At 29.4% G+C, this 27,943-nt stretch overlaps 1 protein-coding gene across 2 annotated transcripts; it reads left to right on the top strand.

Moving 5' to 3' along the window:
• On the top strand, window positions 1-27,804 carry LOC137922516 (long-chain fatty acid transport protein 4-like). 2 transcript variants are annotated; one of them, XM_068765561.1, is made up of 14 exons: window positions 1-113; window positions 15,835-15,972; window positions 18,566-18,813; window positions 18,885-19,035; window positions 19,127-19,364; window positions 21,936-22,185; window positions 23,365-23,566; window positions 24,042-24,152; window positions 24,885-24,966; window positions 25,107-25,237; window positions 25,825-25,975; window positions 26,151-26,308; window positions 26,623-26,776; window positions 27,068-27,804. In XM_068765561.1, the coding sequence occupies exons 2-14, from the start codon at window positions 15,910-15,912 to the stop codon at window positions 27,223-27,225; spliced, it is 2,097 nt and encodes a 698-aa protein (XP_068621662.1). In that variant the 5' UTR covers window positions 1-113; window positions 15,835-15,909; the 3' UTR covers window positions 27,226-27,804. The 2 variants fall into 2 exon arrangements, with proteins under 2 accessions (XP_068621662.1, XP_068621663.1); XM_068765562.1 differs by lacking the exons at window positions 1-113; window positions 15,835-15,972 and adding an exon at window positions 18,104-18,209.
• The last annotated feature ends 139 nt before the right edge of the window (window positions 27,805-27,943 follow it).

The raw sequence follows: 27,943 nt of genomic DNA on the forward strand, positions 1-27,943 counted from the left end.
TGTCACCGTCGCCGGTGCTGTCTCCCGTTCAATACGGACACGGAAAAAAATTCGCGACAGTATTCGTGTACACAAATTACTCGTAAATATTTAATAAATTGGAATAAATACCGGTGAGTTCTGTACATTATTTTGAATTTCTTATACACACTTCGTATAAGTTGAAAACAAAAAAAGAAATTCGTTTCTTATCGTGCAATCGAAAAAAAAAACATGTTCTTTATTAAAATACTTACAAGTATATTATTAACACAGAGGTTCATAAATTGTTAAAGTTTTATACGCTTTACAATCAATTTTTTTTTTTATAAAGTTTTAATTAATATTTATTTGAAAGCCACGTACAAAAAAAAAATAATGGCTAATATGCTTACGAGCTTTGATCGAATTAAAAGCAAAATTGTAAAATCTTAGGTACATGTCGAAATAAAGTATTGCACCGACATATGCATGTCGTTTGAATTAATGTTAGACGTGGCAAAGTAGCTTTGTGTTCTAAAGTCATTTAAATTTTTAAACCATAAAAATTGATGGCTAGTGAAGGAAACCTAAGACCAATTCTTACCAATTATTATCAATCCAATTGTTTGTTATTTTGTCATTTTAATCCTTTGTAAAGTTTTTTATTAATTCCATTAGCGGATGTTATTTGTTTTAGTGTAATGATACAAAATCATTCTTTAATAAAGATAATGAACGATAAAGTAATATCAAAATAAAAATTATCACTTCAACCCCGGTAGGTATTAATTAGATACACAATCGTCAAGTGATTATTTTCTACTTGATACATTACATAATTAAATACAGATAATTGAATTTCCGAAAACGATTCTAAAGCATTCCTAATAAGATAATGCAAATCAAGGTCTTTACAAAAAATGAAGGATTTTTTAATATCTAATCTTATTCTTAAATTTTTGACTTTATATTCTTCTTCTATTTAATATTAATAGTAAAAAAGTTACAAAATTTCTACAATACATATGCGTTTGTTTTAAAATATCTAATCAAAGTCTTACCAAATAAATAATATAAATATATAATAATAGTATAAATGCTTTCGTTTTAAATTAATTTTAATTTTAAAAAGTACTCTGTTTTTTATTTTGAAATCATAGGACATAAAATAATTTGTGTTATAAAATTATATAATAAAAATATGATATAATTTATTTGAAAAAAAAAAACATTGATTTATGAGACATGAATTTATAAATTACAAGTATTCAACTTTTAACAATAAGATGAATTACTAAATATTAATGTGATATTTTAGTTTAATACGAGAAATTTAAAATTTTGCAGTAACAACACAACGTTTAAAATCATAAAAAATATACTTGTTTAAAACCTGTACGTGTAAGTTGTTGACAAACTGTTATAATTAATCTTGAACTGACTTTATTCAATCATGTTTTTAAATACCCATGTACGCCATATTTAATGCCATAGTTATCCCTTTTGTTCAATTGTGCCTAAATTATTTAATAATTTTGCGACTAGTCTGGTTAAATGAAGTTCATTAAATTTATATGAAGTAAAAAAAGGGGACTCTAAATGCGATTACCAACTAGTTGAATAATCGAGAAAAATAATAAATAATAAATATTTTAATGATAATAAATATTGTTTAATGTAATAACCAAAAAAAGCATACTGCATTTATGAACATATAAATTTATTTACTACAAATAAAAAATTGTTTCTTATATCGATTATCATAAAATTATAAAGCGAAGTACTTTTATTAAACCTAAATAAAATCATTTTGAAATTTTACCATTACCCTCGTTTTTTTTCACAGTAATTTTATTACTGTTACAGTCGTTAATTTGGGGCAACGAAGATTATCTTAATACGACGGTCTGGTGAAATAGTCAGTAGAAAACATGAAGCGTATTTCGTAATTTATTATTAGTTTTCTACTGAGTAAATAGATCAAAATATAGAAGTCATATTAAAACCGTAATTAATTAAATAATATGATAGATTTCACAGTTAAGACAACGCTCCAAGAAATAGGAATAACTGAAGACAAAATAAGAAGATTTTCTTTTATGTTAACAAGCATATTTCAATACCTCACAAATCAAATTAAATAATATCATCAATGTTTTTGCGTTTAACACTTCCTCATAAAAAAGATTATCTGAAAGGGGTTATTTCTTAATGAGAGTATATTATAAATAATAAATAATTATAAATAAAATAAATAATGTAAGCCATTTGTTAGCAATCGACATAATTCTGCATTAACCTTAAGTTTGTCTAATTAGTATTTGACAAAGTTGCAAACCTTGACAGTGTTTTATAATATTTTACATATTAATAATATTTCACTAACAACCGTGCTGCCTCGACTTGCAGAATGTTATTTTTCAAAAGGAGTAATGGATTTGCTATTTTTAATATTGTTGACCATCTGGATTACAGACATACTATGTTGTAAGCGTTTATTTATAATTACAATTACCACCTAAGGAGCTGTGGTAACAAAATTTTAGAGACGTTGCTTCAAGCTTTATTGTAATCAAGTAAACCTCTATTTTCAATGTCACTGATGTTGACTTTGTTAGTTAAATTTGTAGATATCTTAACTGAAAAAAATACTGTTTTGGCGAATTCTGTAATACGCAGCTTAGTGGTGCTGTAAATAATACTAAGACGTTAAAAAGTCGCTATCATAATATTTCACTAAAAACTAGTATTTTTAATGGCCTTTGATTATAGTACCAGATTAAAGTACTTTAGTTGTTGTGGTGTTAATTAAAGAAATAATATACAGCTTTGAGAGCGCGAAAAAAATATTTATATACCAATGCACTTTATTTAATGTTGCTTTCAGGAAGAATAAGTACTGTGAATAATCTTTACATCATACGTTATATCAGAATAAATAGCACCGCATACGTATTTAGGTGTTACTTTATAAAATTGTGATTTTCTTAATAATATTTGAAGGTTTTTTAAAAGATAATATTATTATAAATGTTAGATAAATACAAAATTGTGTTTATATATTAATATTGGTTGACGGCGATGTGCTCAAGGTCTGTTCTCTTTTCACAATAGTATATACAATGGTATTAGAATCATTATAACCTGATGAGTCCCTCATTACTACAGCCCATAATGGCGTAGCAATGTCAACCTTTACAAGTACAACTACGCAATCGTTAGTAAAGATTTATGAAGCAATGTAGAATAGCTAAATAGCCGTTAGTAAAATTTGTATTACAGACTAATTATAAATATTTATTGATATTATTAAAATTACTTAAATATTTATTTCAGAATTATGTGTAAATAAACACACGTACGTTATGTTTCCGTGTACTCGTGAAATATCCGGGTACTTTATTCATATTTACGTAAGTTTAAGACAATTCCTTATTAGGTTTACATAAAACATTTTTTTATGTTGACTTGCGTTTAATAATTAAAAATAATAAATTATTTACAATAAAATATCTCATGCCTCGTAAACGTTTCATAGTTTCTTTTTGACGGTGATAAATGTTATTTATCCATAAGCTACGAGTAAATCTCTTAACAACGATTAAATTAGATGTCTCCCATGGGAGTTTTCACACAGGCAATTATTTTCTGCATGGATATTGTTTAGTATGTTATTCCTCATCATTATAATTTTAGCCGTAAGACGTCTTCTGTTTGACATTGGTCTTCTACACAGAAATCCAAAAGGACCCGTTGGAAGCAGTTTCTCAATGATGTGTCATCTTCTGTTTATAATGTTATTTGTATTACACAAGATGAGCTTAGAAATCATAAAAATCAGCCTTCTTCCTTAGTCTCTAGTCTACTATCGCAGTTACACTTGATTATTTTTTAAACTAAATTATAATTATTTTAATATGAGTACGATTTCTGTTAACCATATTACATTATGTAAGGCATATTAACCGTATATGGCATTGTAATTGCTTGTACTGATCCATTATAAACATGGTTATTAAACTATGTTTATGATGTTATAAAGCTTTTGATTATCATTATATTTTTTATAATAATTTCATACGATACTTAGTAGTATTAATATACTGTAAAACCCTAGAATAATATTTTCTTAGAATCATAAGTTCTTTAGTATAATTATATATTATATTTATAGATTAATAAAATTATAACTTATTTACAAGACTATAATAAACAAAACCTGTAGGCGCCTATATTCCAATTTAAACGTTTTAAATGAAACGTCATAGATTTAGATAAGGGTTTGATTTACCACGAATTCATTCTGAGATAAATACTTGAGATAAAATTGAAATTAAATGGAGTCCAAAATTTATATCCAATACTTTTTGAAATTACGCTTTACTAGTAATTTGGGATTGTTCATATTCATACAAGATTAAATATAATTTTATATCCCAACTAAACGTACATTTACAATTTAGATTAAATGTTGCCATTGTCATACCGATGCTATGGATTTAGATACCGTATTCATTACCTACAACAACACGTGAGCTTTACATTATTCTAATTTGGAGAACCGAGCAACCGGTCCACTAAGGACTGATAAGAAAATTTACCTTAAAGGTTCATAGACAATTTTTTTAGTTTAACTACGGAAGAATAGTAATAGATAGTAGAGACTACGTCAAAGACGAATGAGTTTGATTTTACGTTGTCATTGCGTACTGCTCCAAATTGCAATAGATTAAAATAAAACTGCAAAACCAAACAAAATCAAACGTCTTGCTGTTCTTTCCGAAAATATTTTTGACTGTAAATGTTATAATTTGCTGAACTATACACATTAATGACTTGTAAAAGTGAAACACATTTACAGATCGACCTTTGACCTACAAAGATTAAGTATGCGTGAAACTACGCTGCGTGGAACACTTTCATATTATCAGATAAGGGTAATGGAGTCATAGGGCTATTTTCGTCTTCCACTAATTTCAGTTTCGTTAAATGTTATTAAAACCTAATCTAGTAATTTTATATCTTTTCTTTGGTTTATTAATAGCAGCCTAGGAAACTAATTCATAGTTTTAGTTTCCTACTTTCTTATCTACATTATTTAACTTTTTTTTTTTATTTATTAACTTTCGCTCACGTAGTTCGCGTGTTGTGGGTCGGTAGTAGATATATACGTATATTAAAAATAATCGCGACATATATCTTAAGCACAAAACTCGAGAACAGTTTAATGAATTAGACTTTTTTCATCAAAGCTCGTGGAAAATTGTAATGGAAAATCGCGATTAAAATAGTAAAAGCAACACTAGACAATAAAGACATTTTAAGATGTAATAAAGCATTAAATATCGTTAAGATTAAAAATATAAAAACATTATCACTAAAATGTTCCCGTTTACGAAAAAAGAAACTGTGTTGTAATTATCAAGACATTGATTTAATAGAGAAAAACAGCACATCGAGATACAAATGATTCTTTTTGTTCGGACTGCGGCAGCCGAATTTTGATAGTATGAATTCGGTCTGGTCGGTAATTTTTTATAATATAATGTTATAGAACATGGCAAATTACTAAATAAAGCAAGATTTGATGAAAAAAGATCGATTGCGATTTTTACTATGAAGGAAAGGAAACAAAAATTATATACGCGACACTCTCTTTTTTATAAAACTGGTATCTGGGAATTTAGATAACAAAACTACTCCGTAACACATGAAATAACATGGATGAATGGACTTTCAATTCATTGAACTTCACCAGTTGCCTTGTACGAAAATTTCGTTACATTATGAAATAATGTTCCATAATAGCCCATATGTACTATAATAGTCATTATTCTAATTCGAAAGCTATATTTTAACCAAAGAACTATAAAGTTATATTTTATAAATTGAAGAGGAGAAACTAATAACTCAATCTCTGATTTTACAATTTGTGGTATTAATTTATAAAGGTAATAATGTAATTTTTTTAACTGCTGTACAGCTATTGTATTCGTCTGTCTTTGTATAAATCCATATCGTTATACCAGTTAATTGTAAAACATGACTACGTTTAAATTTACGTCTATTGTATGAAAACAAAGTATTCTATTTGAATGTTTACCTCTTGGTCATTGTTGTTGATTTACACGTATAAGGAATAATTTCACTGTGCTAAATTATAAAATCAAGAAATAAATACTTGAAAAAATATCCAACATACTCCAGACATTATATAAAAAAGTTTAATATGTTTTCATTTCCTATTCATTTATTGATGATTCGGTGCGCAGGATGTTTACCGTTCACGTTGCTCAAATTCGAAATTAAAATGGAGTATTTAGAACCAATTCATAATAAATTTCTTAAAATCTTGTACACCGGTTCAAAGACGACATTTTACCATAACCCACGAGCATTGTCTCTCAGACTAATCGCAAAGACGAGGGATCAAGTCTTGTCTGAAACTGTCGATAGTTGTTATCGACGTATTGATTCTTTTTCTCTTCTCAGAAAATTAATTTTTAGACTTATTACGTGAAAAGTTTCCCCACCTTTGACTATAAAAATCAGTTATTGTTCAAATAAATTCATACAAAGAAGTAGTAATAATCTTAATAGGCAGTTTTTCAACGACGATTTGTTTTTTTTACATTTATGCACTTTCAAAAGATATATTATAAAATCTTTAAGTGGGAATTGATCTGTTCACATTTCCGACACAATCTTTAAAATAATTTTACGATAAGTTGTAATATTTAGTGTAAGATTTTATTTGTTTTAGTTAAATTTATGGGATTGTGTTTCAAATAATGTTTTTGTTCATGCATATATTTTATATTAATGGAAACGTCTCTGATTTTTGCAACACATTATATTGTTATATTTATCATTTTCTGTCCGGATTCATAAAAGTTTTTAAAAAAAAAAGGTGTAAGGTACGATTCGAATAGGAACATTGTTATTGAATGTCCAGTCTTTCATGATTGCAGATATAACTATGGTCTTAATCAAAATAATGTTTATTACAGATATAGTTATATAGTTTAAAAATGAAAATAAAATAATATGAAGGCTGAAGAAAAAAAGGTTTGTATGAATTTCTAATAAGCCTTTGAATTTGATTTATTCCTTTTAGTATAGTAAAGTTTCAAAGAACAAAATCTTATTGTTCAAATAAACATAACAAATAAATGTTAAGTTTTTGTAAATAATTATTCAATATACAAAGATTCAAAGGTTACATCGATAGTTAAACTTAATAATTTTGTAGCTTGTGATTCTTTGTTCTTACTTCTTTTATGATAGTTACTCGCGTCATCTGAACTTGCAATTTAAATTGTGATCTTACGTTTTAAACACCACATTGGCGAACTCGGTGTTTTTTTGTTTTTGTTTTTATGGGATGTTGTGTTTGCTTGACGTAATGGTGAATTATTATTATTTGAGTCTGTACGAGAATCATTTTGTACAAACTCATTAAGTTTTTATTTTTTGTAATTGTAAACAACTTCCAGAAAACTTTAATCGGTGTACACAGTCATGACAATCAAGTGTTAAAGTGTTATAAATGAAACAATTGCATTTTATAATTTTATTTTATAAAATAAATACATTCGTACTAATAATACTTTGGCATTACACAAATTCTGCAACGCTTTATACGTTCGATGAAGTTGAAACATGGTTGTAACATTTTAATTTATCATGGGTTTGCGGTCCTTTTTCGAAACTAGAACGGACCCATGCATTTTTCCTATTTTTATTTTTACCAGAATACATAAGGTTTCTGACCTTCTGTGTTTACTGACAAATATACCTTTTATCATTTAATAATATTAACGACACTTTCATTCTATGCAGGTAAATATATCCAACGAAATCATTAAGAAACTGTTTCATAATCTATTCTTACAGAGACTTTACTATACATTTAATACTCTTTATTTTTATATTCTAGTGTTTTTATGTACATAGATAATTTTGTGACCGCCACTATTGCCGGAAGTCACCATATTTCGAAATCTGAAGTTTAAATTGAATTTAATACATTTCCGGACTTTATATAAATATGAATATCAAATTGTTAATGACGAATAAATACATAATGCCAGCAAAATATGTGAAGCACTATAGAAATAACTAAACCTTTATGAAAAGGCCATGTGGTACATCAATGAATATTAATTTAATTCAAGCAATAAATAACTATTATAATTCCATAGCATTATATTAGTACGTGACACCATGGTTTAGGTTACGATTTTAGATCTACTTGAAAACTGGGTGTCAATAGTTTCAAAGTGGTTGGTACATAAGATTGCTATTTAAGCACCATATTAGTTTTTTTTTCTCTGTAGCATTGTTTTATGATGTGTTATTTGATTAGAGTTCTTGATGACGTGATTTTTATGATTTGTTTTGTCAAAACTGTTTGAGATTACGTTATTTTTGTTTTCAATACTTTATTATATCACAGTATATTTCTTGACTATAATTTTTTTTTCCTTAAGAACGTTGTGTTTCCTTAGACTTAAAACACATATGTTTTATACCGTTGCTTTTATTATATTAAGATTTGTCGCATTAATAGATAAACCATATCTATCATACCGTGGCGGACATCGCTTTCCCTTTTTGCAATCATTAGAGAAGACATGTATAATATTATCAGATTAACAGTGGATCATTGAAATTTGCTTGTCATTTAGTGACAGTAGTTTTATTCATGAAGATACCTATATTTATATTCTAATATTTGTCATTAACGGAAATAAGATCAAGTTGTTTGATTACATTTTAAATAAGCAAAGAAAAAATTGTTATTTAATTTATTGTTGGTTTTGCCGACTGCTATTTAAAACTTGTTAACATTAAACCTGTTTCCAATTTTTTTTATTGTATTTTTAAAATAGCGACAAGCCAAAGAACAAGTAAGTGAACGTCCTGCTTTATGTTTTAAACTTTACTGAAGCCATAAGAAGTTTTTATTTATTCAATTACAATATTACCTGCATCGAACTTCAAAATCAGTGGATCAATCGTTTACGTCGTACATCGACCCTGACACATAAATAACGACATGTACTTGATAACCCGTTGACCATTGCCTTTGACTCAAGAGAAAGACTCGTCTTGCATACCAAATACATAGAGTTTGCCAAATGTGACTAATCTTTTATTTGAACAAGCCCAAAAGAATATTAATATTTATTTTTCCATTTGTTCACACAAATGATGCTTCCTGTTTATTGAATAGAAATATTTTCGGAATTGTTTTTGTTATTCCATACGCCCAAAAACCATAACCGAAGTTTTTTATTTTTGTTTCGTTCACAACTCTTAACATACTAAAAAATTAAGTATTTCCTAAAAATAAATGAACACAGCATGCACTTTGATCAATTTGAGTACCTGGTGGAAAACTTTTTATTTTACCTTTTAAACATAACAAAAATATATAGAATAAAAGAAACATTAATTTTAGCAGAAGCAAGAAAACCAGTAAATTTAAGAAATAAATATATTCCGTGTCCACATATGTTGGACAAAATGGCGCCTATAAACGTTTTCTATTATGTAATAGAAATTTACAACTTAGATATGCCTTAGTTGGCAGATTTCGCGAAATCATGTATTATACCCAATTTTTTAAAAAAAAGTTTTCATAGCAATTCTTAATAAGGATATATCTAATTAAATTCTGTGTTATGAACTCACAGTATTGAATAAAAATATAAAAAATTACCTAACCTTTTTTGTTTAATGTTATAAAAAGATCTTGAAAACAATTAACAAAAAAAAATGTAGGTGTCTGAATCTATCATCATTCGACTTGAATAACTAATAATCTTTACATGAGAAATTTATACATTCATACTAGTCTTAAGGATAACAAAACTTTTTGATAACAAAAGCATAAAACTTTAGCTTTAGCATAATAGCAAAGACTTTTTAAGTGTAACCTTTTTCGACAAAATAAAGGTACATCTACACTGAAATTAACTTAGATATTATTGTCGGATGAGAAAAAAAATATTACACAGTTTTACGTCCGTACACAATCGATAATAAAAGACGGATTTCGTAAAAGAGCTTTCTCTTAACGGCAGCAATCTTGTTACTTTCACTCTGCATTCAATATTTGTCTGACAACTTTGCTATAGCTAAGAAAGTGTAATTTGCGCGTCTTTACGCGATATCTGATCATTACAGGTTATAATAATAATAATAATAACAAATACATATAGCTGACCATAGCAGGTTTCACCTCGTCCATAATTCATGATAGACATTAATGTGGCGATGGGTTATTGTACAGTGTGGTTGGAATTTACGACTTCTTTCTTTGATCAATGATTTTTTTACTAGCATGGAAAATAATTGTTTGCTAAAATTCGCAACTTTGGTGTAGTAATTTTAATTGTTTTTGGCCATTTTATCCTACCTACTTGAATCCAAAAAGATTATTTGTAACGATTGCAATCTATTTTTACTTTATTCTGATCATGAAACTTCGCATCCAAACTGCTTGCAACATGTTTCATCAACATCTAGTTTAACAAAATGTTAGAAATGATTAATAAATTACTTAATAAATAGTTATCAAATAACTTTGTTTTTTTATGTAAAAAGTCTTAATTTTTATTAATAAACTGACATTTACAAAAAGTAGGTAAAAAATCTCCTTCATTAGTAAAATTGAGGTTGATTATTATAAATGGCTTTTTATTTATCAACTCTGAACATTTTCATTTTATTATCGGAGCTGGTATCGTTTGTAGTAAGAGCACGTTGGCTCCGTATTGCACGGTGTCTTGCAGATTTTTTGGCTCAGGAGTGTTTGGTTTTTAAGTGCACCACATCACAGAGCACATACTTGATAAACAAAGTCGCAGATGTCACACCAAAATCATCTTTATCGACATGATCAAACTGCATACTCGTGGTATCACAACGGTTTTCCCTTGTTAATCATAGAAACGTTACTGGAGTTTTTCTCTACACTTCTTCTTTTAAAGCTAACGCTTTCAAGATCACTCTTAGTAATATTAACTTGAGAAGTTCTCGACAGGTTCCTGTAATTTTATTATTAGTATCACATCTAAAAAAAGTGTGTAAAAATCTGAATCATTAGTAATAATGAAGTAAAGGTAAGGTAAAGGACATTTTATTTATCAACTGCAACAATTTCACTTAATTATCGGAGCTGGATGTTGTTTCTTAAAACAAACAGCTTAAAAACACTTGAGTGAATGATTTAACAAAACTAAAATAATATATGATAATAAAAAAAAGGAATTACTTATTTAGAATCAAATCTTATATGTTATGTAATTAGGTTTAACCCTCACGTAACAATTTATGTTATAATTTTTTTATTATTTTAACAATGAAATTACAGTGTTCGTTCTGCAACACCTTCCAATGTGAAATAACACGCTAAAGCCTGTATTTGTATGTATTATTAAACAAGTTATCTTTAAGTATTGAAGATTTGATTTTGACTTTTCCTTCTAATATAATTAAAATTTAACCTCCAAGAATCTTTGCGTAAGTTATTCTTTTAATAGCCTTAAAAATTACATTATCATTCATTGACGTAAGTCACACATGCTCTTGAATAATTTAATTCAATTATAGTCACAGTTGTAACGGAAGTTATTTTTTTTGCATGGATTTAAAAATTCTTTTTAAACTTCTAGCAAAACGTTTTAGAAATGACGCACCGTTGTTATAGGTAATGTCTTACTCTCTTGTGGGAAACAAAGTTGAATATGACGTGTCAAGGTTGGAATGACAAAGAAACCATTAATTTGCATTATGACTTATGCCAATATGCATGTATATACCTTTTCTTATGCGAATATCCTCGTCTTTTAGTTTTCGTCGTAAATAAAGACAACTGAAAATAAAGTGTAAATAACTAAGAATTTTTCTTTTATCTGATACTAGCAAGAAGATTAAATAACGCTAGAAGTATATTTCATTACATAAATTTATCCGCAACATCCCTGTATGTTATTTTTTTTAGATGATTCAAACAGAGCGTTCACCCGATGGAAGTGACTAGTAGATCCACTTCATTTCCAAAAACTACATATTTTTCATCGCACAGTTTTATAACCAACTAGTATTAGTGTCAGTATGCACAGAATTGAAAATCAAATAAAAAAGAGAATCTTATAAAATACAAAGTCTACGCGTGTTACTTCAGCGTCTCCAGCTCCAAACTCTTTGTCCCAAATCAATTCTAAATAGAGTAATACATCATACAATGATGTAGGCCTGTGGTATTACATGGTTTCTTGCAATTTAGCTGGGTGCAAGAGGGTTTGGTTTGTACATACTTGATGAATAAAGTCACGGACGGCACACCAGAGCTATCTTTATCGGCGTGACCAAACTGCATACTCGTAATACCACCACGTACAAGGCTGGTTTTTCCTTATTAATGAAGAAATGTTATTGGAATTTCTTCTGCCACTTCTTTTCAAAGTGGGGATAATGTTCTAGAAGTTCTTGATCCGCTCCTTAAATCGTAGTATAGTTCGATAATCCGACTATAGCAACCGATAAACCAAGCTTCGGACCTCTCGTGCTTCCTCGAATAGGAATGCTAAACGGGATTCATATGATTGCCCAAAGCGAGGTCCCCTCTCGGGAACCCTTGCTACTGTTCGCTCTATGTATCCGCCTGAGTCCATTCAGTGAAATAAAAAATATAAAGGTAATACTTGAATTTTCGATACTCCAAATAGTTTTAGACATAGATTCAAAAAGGTTAACAGCGGTTATTCAGTTAAACTAGAAAACATAGCGTTAAGAAATATGTATTATACCTGTTTTTAATCATCTGTAAAGAGCTATCGCTCTGTAATAAAATAACTATTACCAATCATCCTTCCATCCATCCTTCCATATTATCAAGTTAATTTGCCGAATTATCACAGTGAAAGTTGTTTATAATTTTTACTCAGACTGCGAGAGATAATATATGCCATTATTAAAAATCATCAACAAGGTTTAATGTAATTCAAATTCAGCAATATTTTTTATGGCTCTAGGTCAAACTAACAGTCAAATGATATTTTTAAGAAAAATAAAGAGGAAAATATTTTTAATCAGCAGACCAGGAGTGATGCTGAAGGTTCGACAAATATCAGTAAATTATTTATTATATAAATTATATAAATAAAGTTCGGGATACATAATCCATACTGATTAACATTTACGCTAGATACATTATATTATTCAAAATATTGTTATATCTGGAAGGATGTAGCGGATCTCGGAAAACGAATTCAGATGTCATGCTGGTATGTAGAAACATCTGATATAGAAAAAACCGACTATATCTGCCTCCGGCTAATCTTCGAGTTTCGAAGGTCGAGCAAAATAAATAAACTCAATAACATAGAGATGCAGCTCAGGTATACTCATTGTGAATAGAAAGGTTGTTGATAAGAGCCTTAAAAAAAAGAGAGCCTTAAGGAGCTCGCTAGCTTAAAATCGACATTTACAATTTGTATTTCAAAGCCCACTTTATAGAAACGCATTGCTTTTATGGCCTTATTCTGACAAAGAATTAATAAAAAACATAAACATCTGTAGTATAGTAAAGCGAAATATGGCAAAAGTCCCTATGAATTGCCATACAATAAAGCGGTTGCTTAAGTTTCTTTTGAAGCCGTCACTCACGAACTGAGGTCGTTGATCTTTACTTTCGTTTCACAAGTTACGTACGCTCTTTACGCGACCCCGTTGAAATTACTATGACGTTAATGAAGTTTCCGATTCTTCATTACCCGTAATTATTCTGCTATGTAATAGGTTAGTGCGATTATGATTGATATTATATGTACATAAATAAGTACGTGTGTATGTGCATAATATATAATTATCAAAACAACTACCCTTACAAAAGGTAGCTTATAAAGTTTAGATTAAATTTAGTGTTTGATTGATTTGTTTTTAATGTTCTCTTCTTACGTGAATAGTCCTAAATGAATATAGAATTACGTACTGCGTAATATGCAGAGACGGAAATAATAAAACGAAAATGATGAAATAATTTAATATTCCTTTAACATATTATGATATATATTAAAGATAATTGAAATGGAAACGCTTATTTAATTTCTATAAAAATAAAGAGCACTTTGGGATAAACGTTGTAAGCCTGTTACTTTTCCCTGTTTAAGCCTTGGCTTCCTAATTGTATGCTGTTCATAAAAATAGTCAATTTGTTCTGAATCTTTCAACGTGTTCAGTGTCATGGATTTAATTCCCTTCGGTAAGAGATATTTCTCTAATTCGCACTATATTCATAAAATATATCATTTTTCATTTCGTATGTTTTTATTCTTCTGTTTAAGATATTATCTTAAACTATAGGTTAAATTTTGACGAATTATATCATTTGCAAATCAGTAACTTCTTACGGTATAACCAGTAACGAAAGATTAAAACAATGAACATGATAAAATACATTGTTATTAAATGAGTGTGTAACGTAGATTGGTAATCGCGTAATCTTTGTTAGCTTGACTGTTTTAAGTTCAATTTCAGCGCATTACAATTATTTCGTGTAAGTCTCAAGATAAACACGTTTGATAATGCTTTGCAAATAAAATTTAGCATTCCTTTTCAAATTGCATATGACACATACGTATGTAACCGGAGCCAAAATGACATGCTCACGAAATATGTTAATCTGAAAAAACTAGCAGCAAATTATGTTAATATACCGAATAGATAACAGAGCCGTTTATTTGTAGAAACTATTCTCACAACTGTATCTAAAATACTATTGAAATAAATGAAATTGAATGAAATGAAAAATTAAATTTATTCTTAGTATTTAGTATTTAATATCTATTTTCATTTAATTAATGTGAATTTACACAAATTATGAACGTATTTTCATCCTAAAATCGTTTGAAATAAAAATGTATAAACTATTGAATTGATTTGAAATTATTTAATTATTGAATATATTTCCAGAAATTAAACAAATTTTGTAATTAAAGCATGATATATTATGCTTGATAAATTATTAACGTGAGCAGGAAAAACTGACCTTACAGACACGTTTAGTCCTGATACAATTGATTAAATTTGAAGGTTCTTTTTTGTCGACGTTCAATGGAGTGATAATATATTAATGCTGCTAATCTTAGGGTCAGGCCATGTTAACTACACAATATTAAAGGCTGTGTTAAAGTAAATTTATCCATATTATGATAGAATAATGTTTATTCTTACAATCAATTATTTCCATTTCGTTATTATTGAAATAATTATTGTTGAATGTCATGACAGCTATCTTTGGCGCCAGTCCGAATAGCAATAATAGAATAAATGATTAAAAATGTTAGAAACTTGGAACTTTATCAAGATTAAACACCTTTATACCAAAATGTATATTATGTGCTAAATGAAAACATAAAATAAAAATTGCCTGCAAAATCGTAATGCAAATTTAGGTTGAAAACATGAAGTTACAATTCGATTGTTTTGTGAATTTTATCTCTAGCACTAGTTCCTGACTGTAGTTTTAGCAACCTTTATTATAAATATTATAATTAACAATAGTGTAACCGGTACAATTTTTAAAATAATGTATACAATTATGTTAAAGATTTATAAAAACGTAAATTACATCGTTTTCACAATGATGAAATATTATTTTATGACCTAAGAAATAAATTGGAGTTAAATTATGAATAAAAATGGGCTGTTATCAATAATTAAACTTTATTTTAGGGAATTTAGCTTTTTTTAATACCCACAGCTCTTTTTTTCCCGTATTTAAACTTTATTTAAAGACCAAATATTAACTTTTAATAAAACTTTGGATCAGCTTATCAACTTATTTTTATTTGTTTACAGGTTTAGGCTGGTTACAAAGTATGCAACGGAAAATATTGAAGACATTAATGAAATAATAACGTTCAACCTCCAGTCATGTCATATGTTGAGAACAGTGTCGACAACAATATGAACAAAACCGACGTGAGCAGCCAGAAGGTTTGTAAATAAGTTTTAAAATATATTCAGAGTTTTAATTTCATTAAAAAAACTTTAAAATGAACGGAAAATTTTAATGCAAATAATTTGCAATTATCCGATTAAAAACTTAATTGTGCTTAGAGAAAAAATAACATGCAGTACTTTAATGAGGTTTTATGTGCGAATTCTTTATATTTAATTGCGCTTTAGGTTTAATACGTATGTATTCATTCTGCATATGCACAAATGTCATTTCTATGTTAAAAAGAGTATACTTTTAAACGAAAAGTTGTACGCGTTTCCCTGAGTAACAATTAATTAATTGTATCAATGTTTTAAAAAAGAATACGAAGAAAGTTATCCGTAGAAATAGATGTACGTTTTTATGGCGTCATGTTATTTCTAAATATATATTTTAACGTAACCCTTAAATGTATATAAATATAAATATATTTAGAAATTGAAAACTAAGCTCCGTGTATAAAAGCGCTGCAACAATTCGTGCGCTGTTTGTTTTATAATGATCTACGCTGTCTTTGAATTAAAAAAAAAAACACGTTACAAATTGTATTAGTTTGTGTTTTCAAAAAAGCTAAATTCAAAATAGAGTTAATTTAGTGAAGTACTCCAAAAATCCAAAAATGCCGTACAAATATGTTCAATATATTAATATAAAACAATAAAATCATAACAAATTACAGAAACATAATAAAGATTATATAGTTATTGTATGTAAATTAAACTCAAACATAAGGTTTACAATATCTGTGGTGTTAGGTGTACATCTTAGTGTCACAAAGATTATTTTTTTTATTTATTAAACCAAATCACAAACATCAAATTGTCAAATCAACCGATTCCACCCTTTGGACCATATTGCAGTAGATCGAACCTTGACGCATTATACTTAAATTAGTATAATTGTTTTAAAGAATTATTATTGAAATTAATAGTATTAACACTAGTATTTTCTGATTCCATTGATCAAGGTTTACTGTACCTATTATCATTAGAGGTCGTTTGCCGGTAAAAATATTAGTCTTTAAAATAAAAAGCGATAACAAATGTTGATAGATCAAGAGGTTATAAATATCAATATAATTATTATTTTAGGCGTATTTATCTATAATAAGACTAGGAAATAATAGTAACGTCATTTCCGTTTGCGATAATTTACATTTCCTCTTATGATATTAATAATTATATATATATATATATATATATATATATATATATATATAATTATCCTTGAATTTAATTTAAATTTGACGAATGAATTGAATTCGATTAATAAGATAATGTTCACGGGGTGAAACGTAAGTATAGTAGAAAAAGTTGTCTAGAGTCCAATAACACGTCAATATTTTTATGAAATGTGTATTGGTAAAGATTAATGACGATGAATCTAATAATTTGTGGAACAACGTCCCATCTGTAACCATAACTACAAGTCGTAATATCATTTTATGGTAATTTATTTAGAAAACTATGGAGTGATGATTTTTTTTTCTTTTTTAAACTTTTTGATAAAAACTGAACGGACGCTTTATCCAAAATAATGAAGATTTATTGATTGACCGGAATCTATCATTCGGATTCGGAAACTTTAGGCATTTTTTATGTATTCTTAAAGTTTATTTGAAATTTTAGGTGTTTTATACCTAAAATGCCTGTAATTTTAATGCATATTGCATTAAAATTATTCAAAAGTAAAATAAAAGAACTCGTAATTATTTTTGTGAACTCTACTTAATAGATTTTTAACGGAAGAATAGAATGATGAACTATGAAAAAATTTAACTATTGTTTTGTATAAATTATACATATATCATCAAATACATGGAGAGTAAAGTTTAGCGTGTAACCATTTGAAATAATATTTTTAAACAGAAAAAATATTTATTAAAAGCAGCTTTACTGAATCTTCAAAAGACATCACATTAATCATAAATTTATAGGTTATAATTATAATTCCAATAACTATCCAAAACCAAAACTAACTGGAAACAAAATTTATAAAATCTTTCTATATTACATAAATGTAATAACAAAACAGTTAATTAAAATGCATATAATCACAAACATGTCACTAATGATGTGTCCAACGGTGCGTACATTGTGAAGGAAATATTCCAGTGTTAGTAGTCACGCCATAAAGACGCTTCTATTCGTTAGAAACAAAACTTGTGTTATTAGTGTTTGGTTTGCAATCGAGTGTCATTATTGGTGTAAGGAAATGAAGCGAAAATATTTAGGTAATAATAATTATTCCATGCATTTGCCATAATTTATAAATAGTTTTATTTGCACGTGCTTATGTTATTATTACTATAAAAAACTGCTCAATGCACAAGGTTGAGTTGACATAGAAAAAAATTTTTTTTCTCACTCAAAAATGCTATTTAAAGACTCCATTATTAAAATTTAGATGTATTCTATAAATTAACACCGGAGTAAACAGTCGAGTCGATTTCGTAATTACATTGTAGAAGGTTATCTTATCTATTTTTTATCCGATCAACAGCGGTATACAAAAATATTTGTTTCACAGTGTTTGAGTACATTTTACTACGTGATCTGTTAGTAAGTAACTTTTAAACGTTTTTAACAGATTAAAAATACCAACGAAGATATTGAAAAGGGCCGCAGTGATCATTCAGTATCTAGTGTGCCGTGGGGCAAAGTTATTGTGGTAATTCTCGCCATGGGCATTTTATTAGCGGCGTGCGCAATAGCTTGGGTGTTCCAAGATTGGCAGACGAGTCTACAAGTGTTTGCAATACTTGTTGTTGTGTATGTAATATCATTCTATTGGAGATGGATATGGGTCGCGCTGAGAACAGCGAAAAGAGACTTTACGTAAGTCGATTATTTATTTCATTTATCATTTATAGTACTTAGATTTTTTAAAAATTTTGAATTATTTTCAGAGCGTTATTCTGCTATATTAAAATTTTATTGCTAACGAGGTCATTCACGAAAAAAAATTATTCTATGCCCGAAATATTTCACGATGTGGTTACACGACATCCTAATAAGGCGTGCTTCCTTTATGAAGATGAGACATGGACTTTTAAGCAGGTATTAAAAATATACTATTGATATGATCATAGTAAATTGAAAAATCAACTGTTGTCCATGAGAATAAAACTTCGTTCTTTTTAATTTTCAGATCGAAGATTATAGTTTAAGAGTTTCGGCAGTTTTAAAAGCTAAGGGCGTGAAGCGAGGAAACACTGTAGCCTTAATGGCCAATAACTATCCTGAAATGCCAGCGATTTGGCTCGGTGCAGCGCGACTGGGTGCAGTTTCTCCGCTAATCAACACCAATCAGACTGGCAACACCCTGTTGCATTCAATAAATGTTGCCAAATGTGACTATGTTATCTATGACAGTGAATTTGATGAAGGTATGTGTTCTATATATAGGAGTTCCCCGTTTTTCGCTATTTATGTATTAATTTTTTCTCCTAAAACATTCTTAGATACTATGTTATAAAAGAATAGTTAGCGGATTGTGTGTGTAATATAATCCGATTACGTTTACTTGACATCGTATACTCCAATAATATTTTTACTAGCGATTATTCACAGTACAATACACAGTCCACAGCTCAATGCACAGAAGTTCATCAAATTACATTTATAGTTTCATAGAAAAAAAACATAAATACTAATTTATGTACTTATTAGCGATTGTGTTACTTGTCAAGGTTGCGGAATGTCTCATCACTCGTGCACAAATTTGGCTCTTTTTTAATGTTTTTACGTTTTCCGCGGATAATCATTTCATCGTTATTATTAAACGGTTTTATTTAGTTCGACCCGTACGGAATTTATTTGGATCAAAATTAGAAATTGAAATTTAAGCACCTTCCCGTTGTCAGATTGATCTGAAATTTGGTACACACATTTAATTTAGATGACAATACAATATAATAAAATCATATCATTAATAATCAATATAATCAATCAATAACATTATAAATCGAAGATGGCCGCCGATACAAAATGGCGGATTACGTATTTTTCCTTAACCCCTTCAATATGGGTATCAAATGAAAGGGCTACACTAGTAAAACACGATGATTATGTCAAAATTTAAAATTCAAGACGGACGCCGTTCCCATATGGCGGACTAGGTACATATTTTTCCACAACCACCACAATATGGGTATCAAAAAACCGTTTAACTTAAAAGTTTTTTAAATGTATTTATTTTTATGTAATAAACAACTGAGGTAGGAATCGAGCAATTTATATTATTGATCCATTTTTATAGTGACCTATTTAATCTTGAGGTCAAGGCTAGTTCATTTTATAATTCACATCCTTCCTTTTCATCACTTCTAAAGCAAAATAGTAACAATATAAACATTATTTACAATGTATCGATGATTTTGCATAAATTTTTACTAGTTAAAAAAAATCAAAGTTTATAAAGTATATTAACAATGCACAACGGCAACATGGTTCACTTTAAATGCAATTAGCATTAAGAACTGGTTTATTAATCGCTTCACCCGTTCCCTCTTCGTAGGTACGTTACTTCAATGTCACATAAATTTGTAAATAAATAGAATTAGTAAAAAAGAGTCGTGACATAATGACTAATTAGATTTAATTAGTAAAAATGAATATTACTGATGAAAATAAAAATAAATTAACTAATTATTAAAGATAAACATCGCGGTTTATTTTTAATTGTCCCATTTCTGATTGTCAATTGAAGTAGTGGTGGCAGAATACATAGCACGTAGAATGATGGTCATTAGGGCCTTAATTTTCTAAAGTGGAGACCACGGACTGGCTAGCGCAGCGTAAGATATCCACGCATGAGGTGGACATGCCCTCACTGACCTATTCCTAATTTGTTGGTTATACTTTCTCCATAGTTTGCAATCGTTAGGTTATACCAATGGGTACACCTGTCCGAAGGCTTTCACCGTCTTTGACAGCAATCCTCTTTAGGTTAGTTCCTGGTGCGCGTACGCACTATCCGACACTCTAAGCAGGTGATGAAGTTGTAAGGCACATTCACTTCCCGTAAGTCACCAAGAACGCACTAACAATACAATCCTCGCTCAAGACGCCAAGTAAGCTGGCACCCATATTATTCGGATATGGTATCGAAGTTATTGGCACACTCACTTCCCTATTCCCATACCGAGATCTAGCCTAAACTACACCCGGCTGCAATAATTATCTAGCATATACTTCTTGCTGAGCAGGCAAGTACCCGAGTTCCCAGTTGCCAGCTAGGAAACTACGGTTAACGCTCGCTCGTTCGCAAGACCTCTTTAACGAACATATCCGAAGTCTGGAGTTACCTGAGATAACTGATATCTGTAAACATTTATTAGATTGTATCGGCCACTAAATTTGTTCTGATAAACCACAAATCCTTGTAAAAATATATAGATTTTACAAAGGATAGTTATCAAGGCTATCGTGTTATAAAAACGAGTTAGTAGATATTTCGCACAAAATTACAATATTAGGACATTTAACACCTCTGTCATTCCACTAACTATGCTGCAAAACACCTGCAACGTCCAAACGCAAAAAAAACGCGTTACAGTCTGTCAAAAATTAATTTCATTTCAAAATATTTTTAACCCCGTTAGACAATAAATTGGTTATTTTTTTAAAAAAAAAACAATGTTTTATTAATTAATATTTTAAAACACATAAAGGTCGCTTTATAACATTAAAAAGCGTTATATTTCTTAACTATTCTGAACAAACATGTAACGATTATGTTGTGTACATATTTGTTTATAATTTAGCACTTTTTTTTCTGTATGTACAGATTCATATAAAAGTACCATTTTAAATAGGGTTATCATTGCTCTATAAAGTTACAGATTTAATATTCAACAAATAGTAAACAAAATAAAAATATAAATTATCGATGCATAATGGTTAAACTAATCTCTAATAAGAAAAGCAATAACGTAAATATAACATTTCTTTCGCAGCTTTCCAGGAAATAAAAAAAGAAATTAACTCGTCCATAGTGTTGCTAAAGTTTACCCGACGCCCATTAAATCTGTCGCCCGAATCACTTAAAGTAGTGGATGGCTCTGACGATTTTACTGGACTTCTCGAAAGTACCTCTCCGTCTCCTTGGAATCCCTCCGATAGCGATGGTTTTAATGGAAAGTTGTTGTATATATATACTTCTGGCACAACTGGACTACCAAAAGCAGCTGTAATTTCACCTTCAAGGTAACTTGGTAGACCTACTAGTGTATTAACTTGAAATTTTGTTGAAAAATTTCTTTCGTTGAGTAGTGATCAGTTAAGGAATATTGGATTTTAATTAATTCCACCTAAGAGGGGGTTTGACTGGGCGGGCGTACATACATAAAGCTGGATTTTATTAATAAAAATTAAGGCATAAATATTTAACATTTCTCTGTATTTTACGGCATGAAAAGCGGCTGGGAGACACCAAGTATTTAATTAATTCTATTTCAGTTTTGTTTATCGCAAATTAATATAACAAAATATATAATATATTTCAGTTGATTCCAACGGTAAAATATTATTACATCATACACGCGTCGTGGAAGACGTAGCAATACGCTTCGGTGCTTCTTTTGTTTAATAAAAATTACAGTCCCTCTGTAGCAATGAACTGCGTCTTGTTGGTTTCAAGGTGGAGTTTTTATAATATATTCTGTATAACTAACGACTCGTTTAGCAGTACTTTGAAATTTGATTATTGCGATGCTGAAGAAATTGTAAATGGTTTATTTATATTCTGATGCCTTTAATAAATTATTTGAATATACAAATCTACAAATTGAAATATTCATGTGACACAATATGGTATGTGTGCCCACATTTAGGGTAGATCCACATTGGAAGTACTTTGCAAGCACGCGAAAATAATATTAGTAATGGCGAAATACTGAGAGACCAAAACTCTTTATATATAATAAACTGTTATTATTAAATAAATTTCTCTATAGCAACTCTCAGTAGAAAAGTCTCTAAAGGCAGTATTCGTACTAGGTATTTTTCAAAGTTAAGATTGACAGACGCTACATCCTTGTTAAGGTCGTCGTAAGATGCGGGCCGCTTTTACCCAGTCTTGTTACAAACTGTGATGGAGGCCTATATAGTCTTTGACCCGACAGTGGACGTCTTACGGCTTAAATGATGATGATGTATATGATGAAATATACAGTGAAATGAAGCATAAAAACTCATAAATTTAAAAAAAATTGTAACGGATACGGGAACGAAAAAAGTAAGGATAGTCTAAACTGATGGTACTGGAAATTCTGAACGATTATATTATTTATTATCTGAGAAAAATTACAAATAATCGTTAAATAGTTTCTACAAATACCTCTGCAATGAAGTTAAATTTTTAATCCATTTAATTTCTAATTATAGGATGGTGTTCATGGCTTCAGGAGTCCACTATCTAGGAGGTTTATCACCAAAAGACATTGTTTATTGTCCTATGCCGTTGTATCACTCGGCAGGAGGTTGCATTTCTGTTGGACAAGCCTTTATCTTCGGATGTACGGTGGCTTTAAGAAACAAGTTTTCAGCTTCCGCGTATTTCCCAGACTGCATTAAATTTAATGCAACGGTTAGTAGCATCCGACAAATTGCAGTATTTTTATTACAGTAACTCGAGACTACATTCACAGACTTTTTAGTGATCGTTGAGGAAAATTTTTTATAATACTATAAATGTGTGTTGGATAAACTCAAACGTGTTTTCCGCTTCTACTATTATAATAATTCTCACGTAATACTTATGTAATGTAATAAAAATTCGCCTTTATTTTTGGGACTTACTAAAATTAGACTACATTATATGTAATTATGCTTTAATTTATTCTTAATTAAATTTGTAAATAAAAAATCTTTGTTTACGATACTAAAATTACGTAAAACTTAACGTAATAAATTTTAATGCAGCTTATGTAATATAAAAATTAAAGTATAACAAAATCTTTCTTTGTAATCAGAATATAAATTGAACTAACTTTTTATGATTTTATATGCATCGGTATACAAACATTCTTAGAATTTACTATAATTAAAAAATATGTTCTTAGGCTGCTCATTATATCGGCGAGATGTGTCGCTACATATTGGCCACTCCACCTAAACCTACGGACAGACAACACAAAGTGCACACAGTATACGGCAACGGCATGAGACCTACTGTAAGTATTAATATTAGAAAAGATTAGTAATAGAAATGTGTCATCTGATAATTATAACTAGTTAATGACTTTGACGTCATTAACATATTAATTGTTTTTATCACTAGATTGAGATATCTTTTAATAACTTTCTCAAGGTAAATTACAATTTCAAATACGTGTAATTAAATGTTAAAGTTCTCTCACAGATCACCGTGAGTGACGTAAATAATGTCTCTAGAAAAATGTGCAAATCATCGTTTTACGTTGTATTACTTAGAATTTTACTATGACGATACATAATATATTTAATATTTTCTCATTCCTACTGTATTACATTTGGATGGAGTTACAATAGCGCTTTAGTTTTTATAAGGTGCGTAAGCAATTAATATTTTGAATTTCTTACATTTTAATCACAGATTTACAGTTCAAAAACGTACCAAGTTGTAAACAGAAACAGTAAACAACGAACATGATAACGCGTACGCACCATGCAAAAGACTGTAATAAACTGATTTTTGGCCACGTGTAGGCACATCTTTAGGTTGTTTTTATTCAACGATAAGTTATGTATTTTCTGGTAATAATATGCGACGAATGTGGTATTGAATCGACTTTGAAATACAACCCTTTGTCGTTTAAACCACCAAAGACGTTCGAAAACGTAATGTCTTAATATCATTTAGTACCGATAGCATTTCTATTTCATTTAAACTTTAATTATGATAAGTTTTTTTTTTAAAATTTCAGGTATGGACTGACTTTGTTACGAGGTTTGGCATAAAAAAGGTTGTCGAATTTTATGGAGCTACTGAAGGCAATGCTAATATAGGTTAGTAAAAACTTTGAAAATAACTATGCAACAGCTTAATGCTTTATTGAGACTACGTGTTTAAAAAATAATTTACATCAATGTGGATCAGTTGAGCTCGTTTATTTTATTAACCTTTTTGAATTTGCCCTTTATATTAGTAAACATCGACAACAAAACCGGTGCAATTGGATTCATATCAAGAATTATACCTGCGGTGTATCCGATTGCGATTATAAAGGTGGACCAAAATACAGGAGAACCAATAAGAAATTCTCGAGGACTTTGTCAGGTATGCGCCATCTATGTACAATTATGTAAACAAATTTTCATGTACAGTGAATGATTGATTATGGATGTAAAAGCTTTGAAGGCGTGACTATACAAGTTTATTCGCTGTCAACTAAAACATAGTAAACCCTATCCAAAAACCAATAGTTGCAGAAATAATAAAAGTAGTAAAAAAAGTTTTCTGAATTCCAATAAGAACATACTATAATTTATTATTGTTCATTATCTGTCCATATAAATCTTGTACTGTCAAAAGTTACTGATCGGCCGCATTCCAGAAGAATTTTAGAGTAATAACTTTATAAAGGATGATTGGAAATAGCCATAAATACTTTTACACTTGTAGCTAATCATTTTGTATACGTAGTTTATGAAAGAGATTTTTCATTGAAACAATAGCACAAGAGGCTATAAAAGTAAAGCACAAAAGTTTTTGCTTAACTCATACGAAATGGTAAAAACAGTTAACGGAAGTGAGTAGATTACCATCGCTTCTAGTTTTTATATTCGTCTAAATTACACTGAAATATACATGTGCCAATTTCTTGTAGAAATTGTTTCAAAGTTATTTTTTATGTTTCATTATAGGTAGCAAAACCGAATGAACCTGGAGTGTTTATCGGTAAAATAAATCCCAGTAATCCTTCAAGAGCGTTCTTGGGTTACGTCGACAAGCAAGCTTCCGAAAAGAAAATAGTTAAAGACGTTTTTAAACATGGCGACTCTGCTTTTATATCGGGTACGAACATGTTTTTCATAAATAATATCTAACTTTCTTCCATGCACAATCTAAAAGTAATGTATAATAAAATATACACTAAAAAGTTCTACTAGTAACTAAATAGTTCTTATAATATTTATACTTTGTGAGTGGTATATCTATTAAATCTTATCAACAAATTTGACTTCTTCAGGAGACATCCTCGTAGCTGACGAATTAGGTTACTTATACTTCCGAGATCGAACCGGCGACACTTTTAGATGGCGTGGCGAAAACGTCAGCACTACAGAAATTGAAGCCGTTATATCTAGAGTTGCTGATCAACGCGATGCCGTTGTCTATGGTGTGGAGGTATAAAGAAAAACAATTATTACGAAATACATCCTTATAATTCCTACTTTAGCTTTATTGAGTATAACAAAAATGCATTGTAATACTACGTATATCGTATACATGACGTAACACGGCCTGTGTACTATATTAATGCTAATCCATTTTAACCCCATGTATGTATAGCAAATTTTTTATGGTTCAACTAATATTCACTAATTTGTATTTTTTTTTTAAATATCAGATTTCTTCAGAGTTTAATAAATTAAAGTAAACATCTCGCATATACTACCTATTGTTATTCCGTCTTATTTTCAACCATGATATGTTTGTAGATTCCTAACACAGAAGGCCGAGCTGGTATGTGCGGAATAGTAGATGTGGACAATACCTTAGATTTGGAAAAATTAGTTAAAGACATGGCAAAAGACATACCAAAATATGCCCGTCCAGTTTTCCTTCGAGTAATGAGCAGTCTCGATATGACTGGTGAGTGAATTTTAAATATTTCAATGTGTATATCGTAATCTGTACATGTCAATGACTAAATAATTATTCTCGTTCTGGCATTTAATGGATAATAACTAATGAAATATATAAAAAAAAATTCAATTGTTTATTTAAAGGAAGAAATTGTTAATTATTCATAATAGCGGAGATTCTCGTAGAGACGGTATGTCACTGAATATAAATTAATACGATACCAAAAGTATGTTAGAAGATAGAGCATCCATTTTAATTCAGTATCAATAACTTTAAATCATTAATATGTTTTTGCAGGTACCTTCAAGTTGAAAAAAGTAGATTTACAAAAAGAAGGCTACGACCCAACGCTCATTAAAGACAAAATTTATTACTTAGATCCCAAATTGGAAAAATATTTAAGTTTAGGTCCCGAAGAGTACGAAAAAATTGTATCAGGGCAAATAAGACTGTGATTTAATTTAAGGTTTAGATGATTTTAAATATTTAATGGAATCAGGCGTTACCTCGCGGAAGTCCATCCTAAGTAAGAAAAGGACCAATATTTAGCCACTTCCGCACATGCAGTGGTAGTCGTGCAATAAACTGATTAGTGCCAAACACAGAGTTTCAGCAGACTCTGGCACTAATCGGTGTAACATAACTCCTGAAGATGCCCCGTGGAGGGGTGAAACACGTGTTGTGTAATTTGGCGGTGGCGGTTGTGTGATTCGCATTGTTTGCCGCATACGCATTTATCAGCGGGCTGGCGGGCGGTGCATTTTATTGCACGACTATCACTGCTTGTGCGGAAGTGGCTAAATATTGGTCCTTTTCTTATTTAGATGATTTGTTTAAATTATATAAACAAAATTAAACTAAATATTTGGGATTTTTTTTTACTGCAATTCTAATTCAATGATATTTTTAGTATCTGTCGTAAGTTGAACAATTTGATTAATTTTGTAACGATTAGCTACAAATATTTATATTTACAAATACAATAAATGTTAAGTAATAATTTTATAAGAACGTTTTGGGTACATTCTTTCCTATCTAGACATATAAGAATAAAAAATCCATTATATCCTTGTATTTTATTTATTTTTAGTTATTCCTCATTTTAAATTAAAATTAAACAGTTTTATGCTTACGAATGGTTGTTTTTATGTTATGTAGGGTCCATATATCCTT

This window comes from Battus philenor, unplaced genomic scaffold (assembly GCF_028537555.1).
Source record: "Battus philenor isolate CCGP_79_NKW_IND1 unplaced genomic scaffold, ilBatPhil1.0.hap1 SCAF_2, whole genome shotgun sequence".
Taxonomy (NCBI): domain Eukaryota; kingdom Metazoa; phylum Arthropoda; class Insecta; order Lepidoptera; family Papilionidae; genus Battus; species Battus philenor.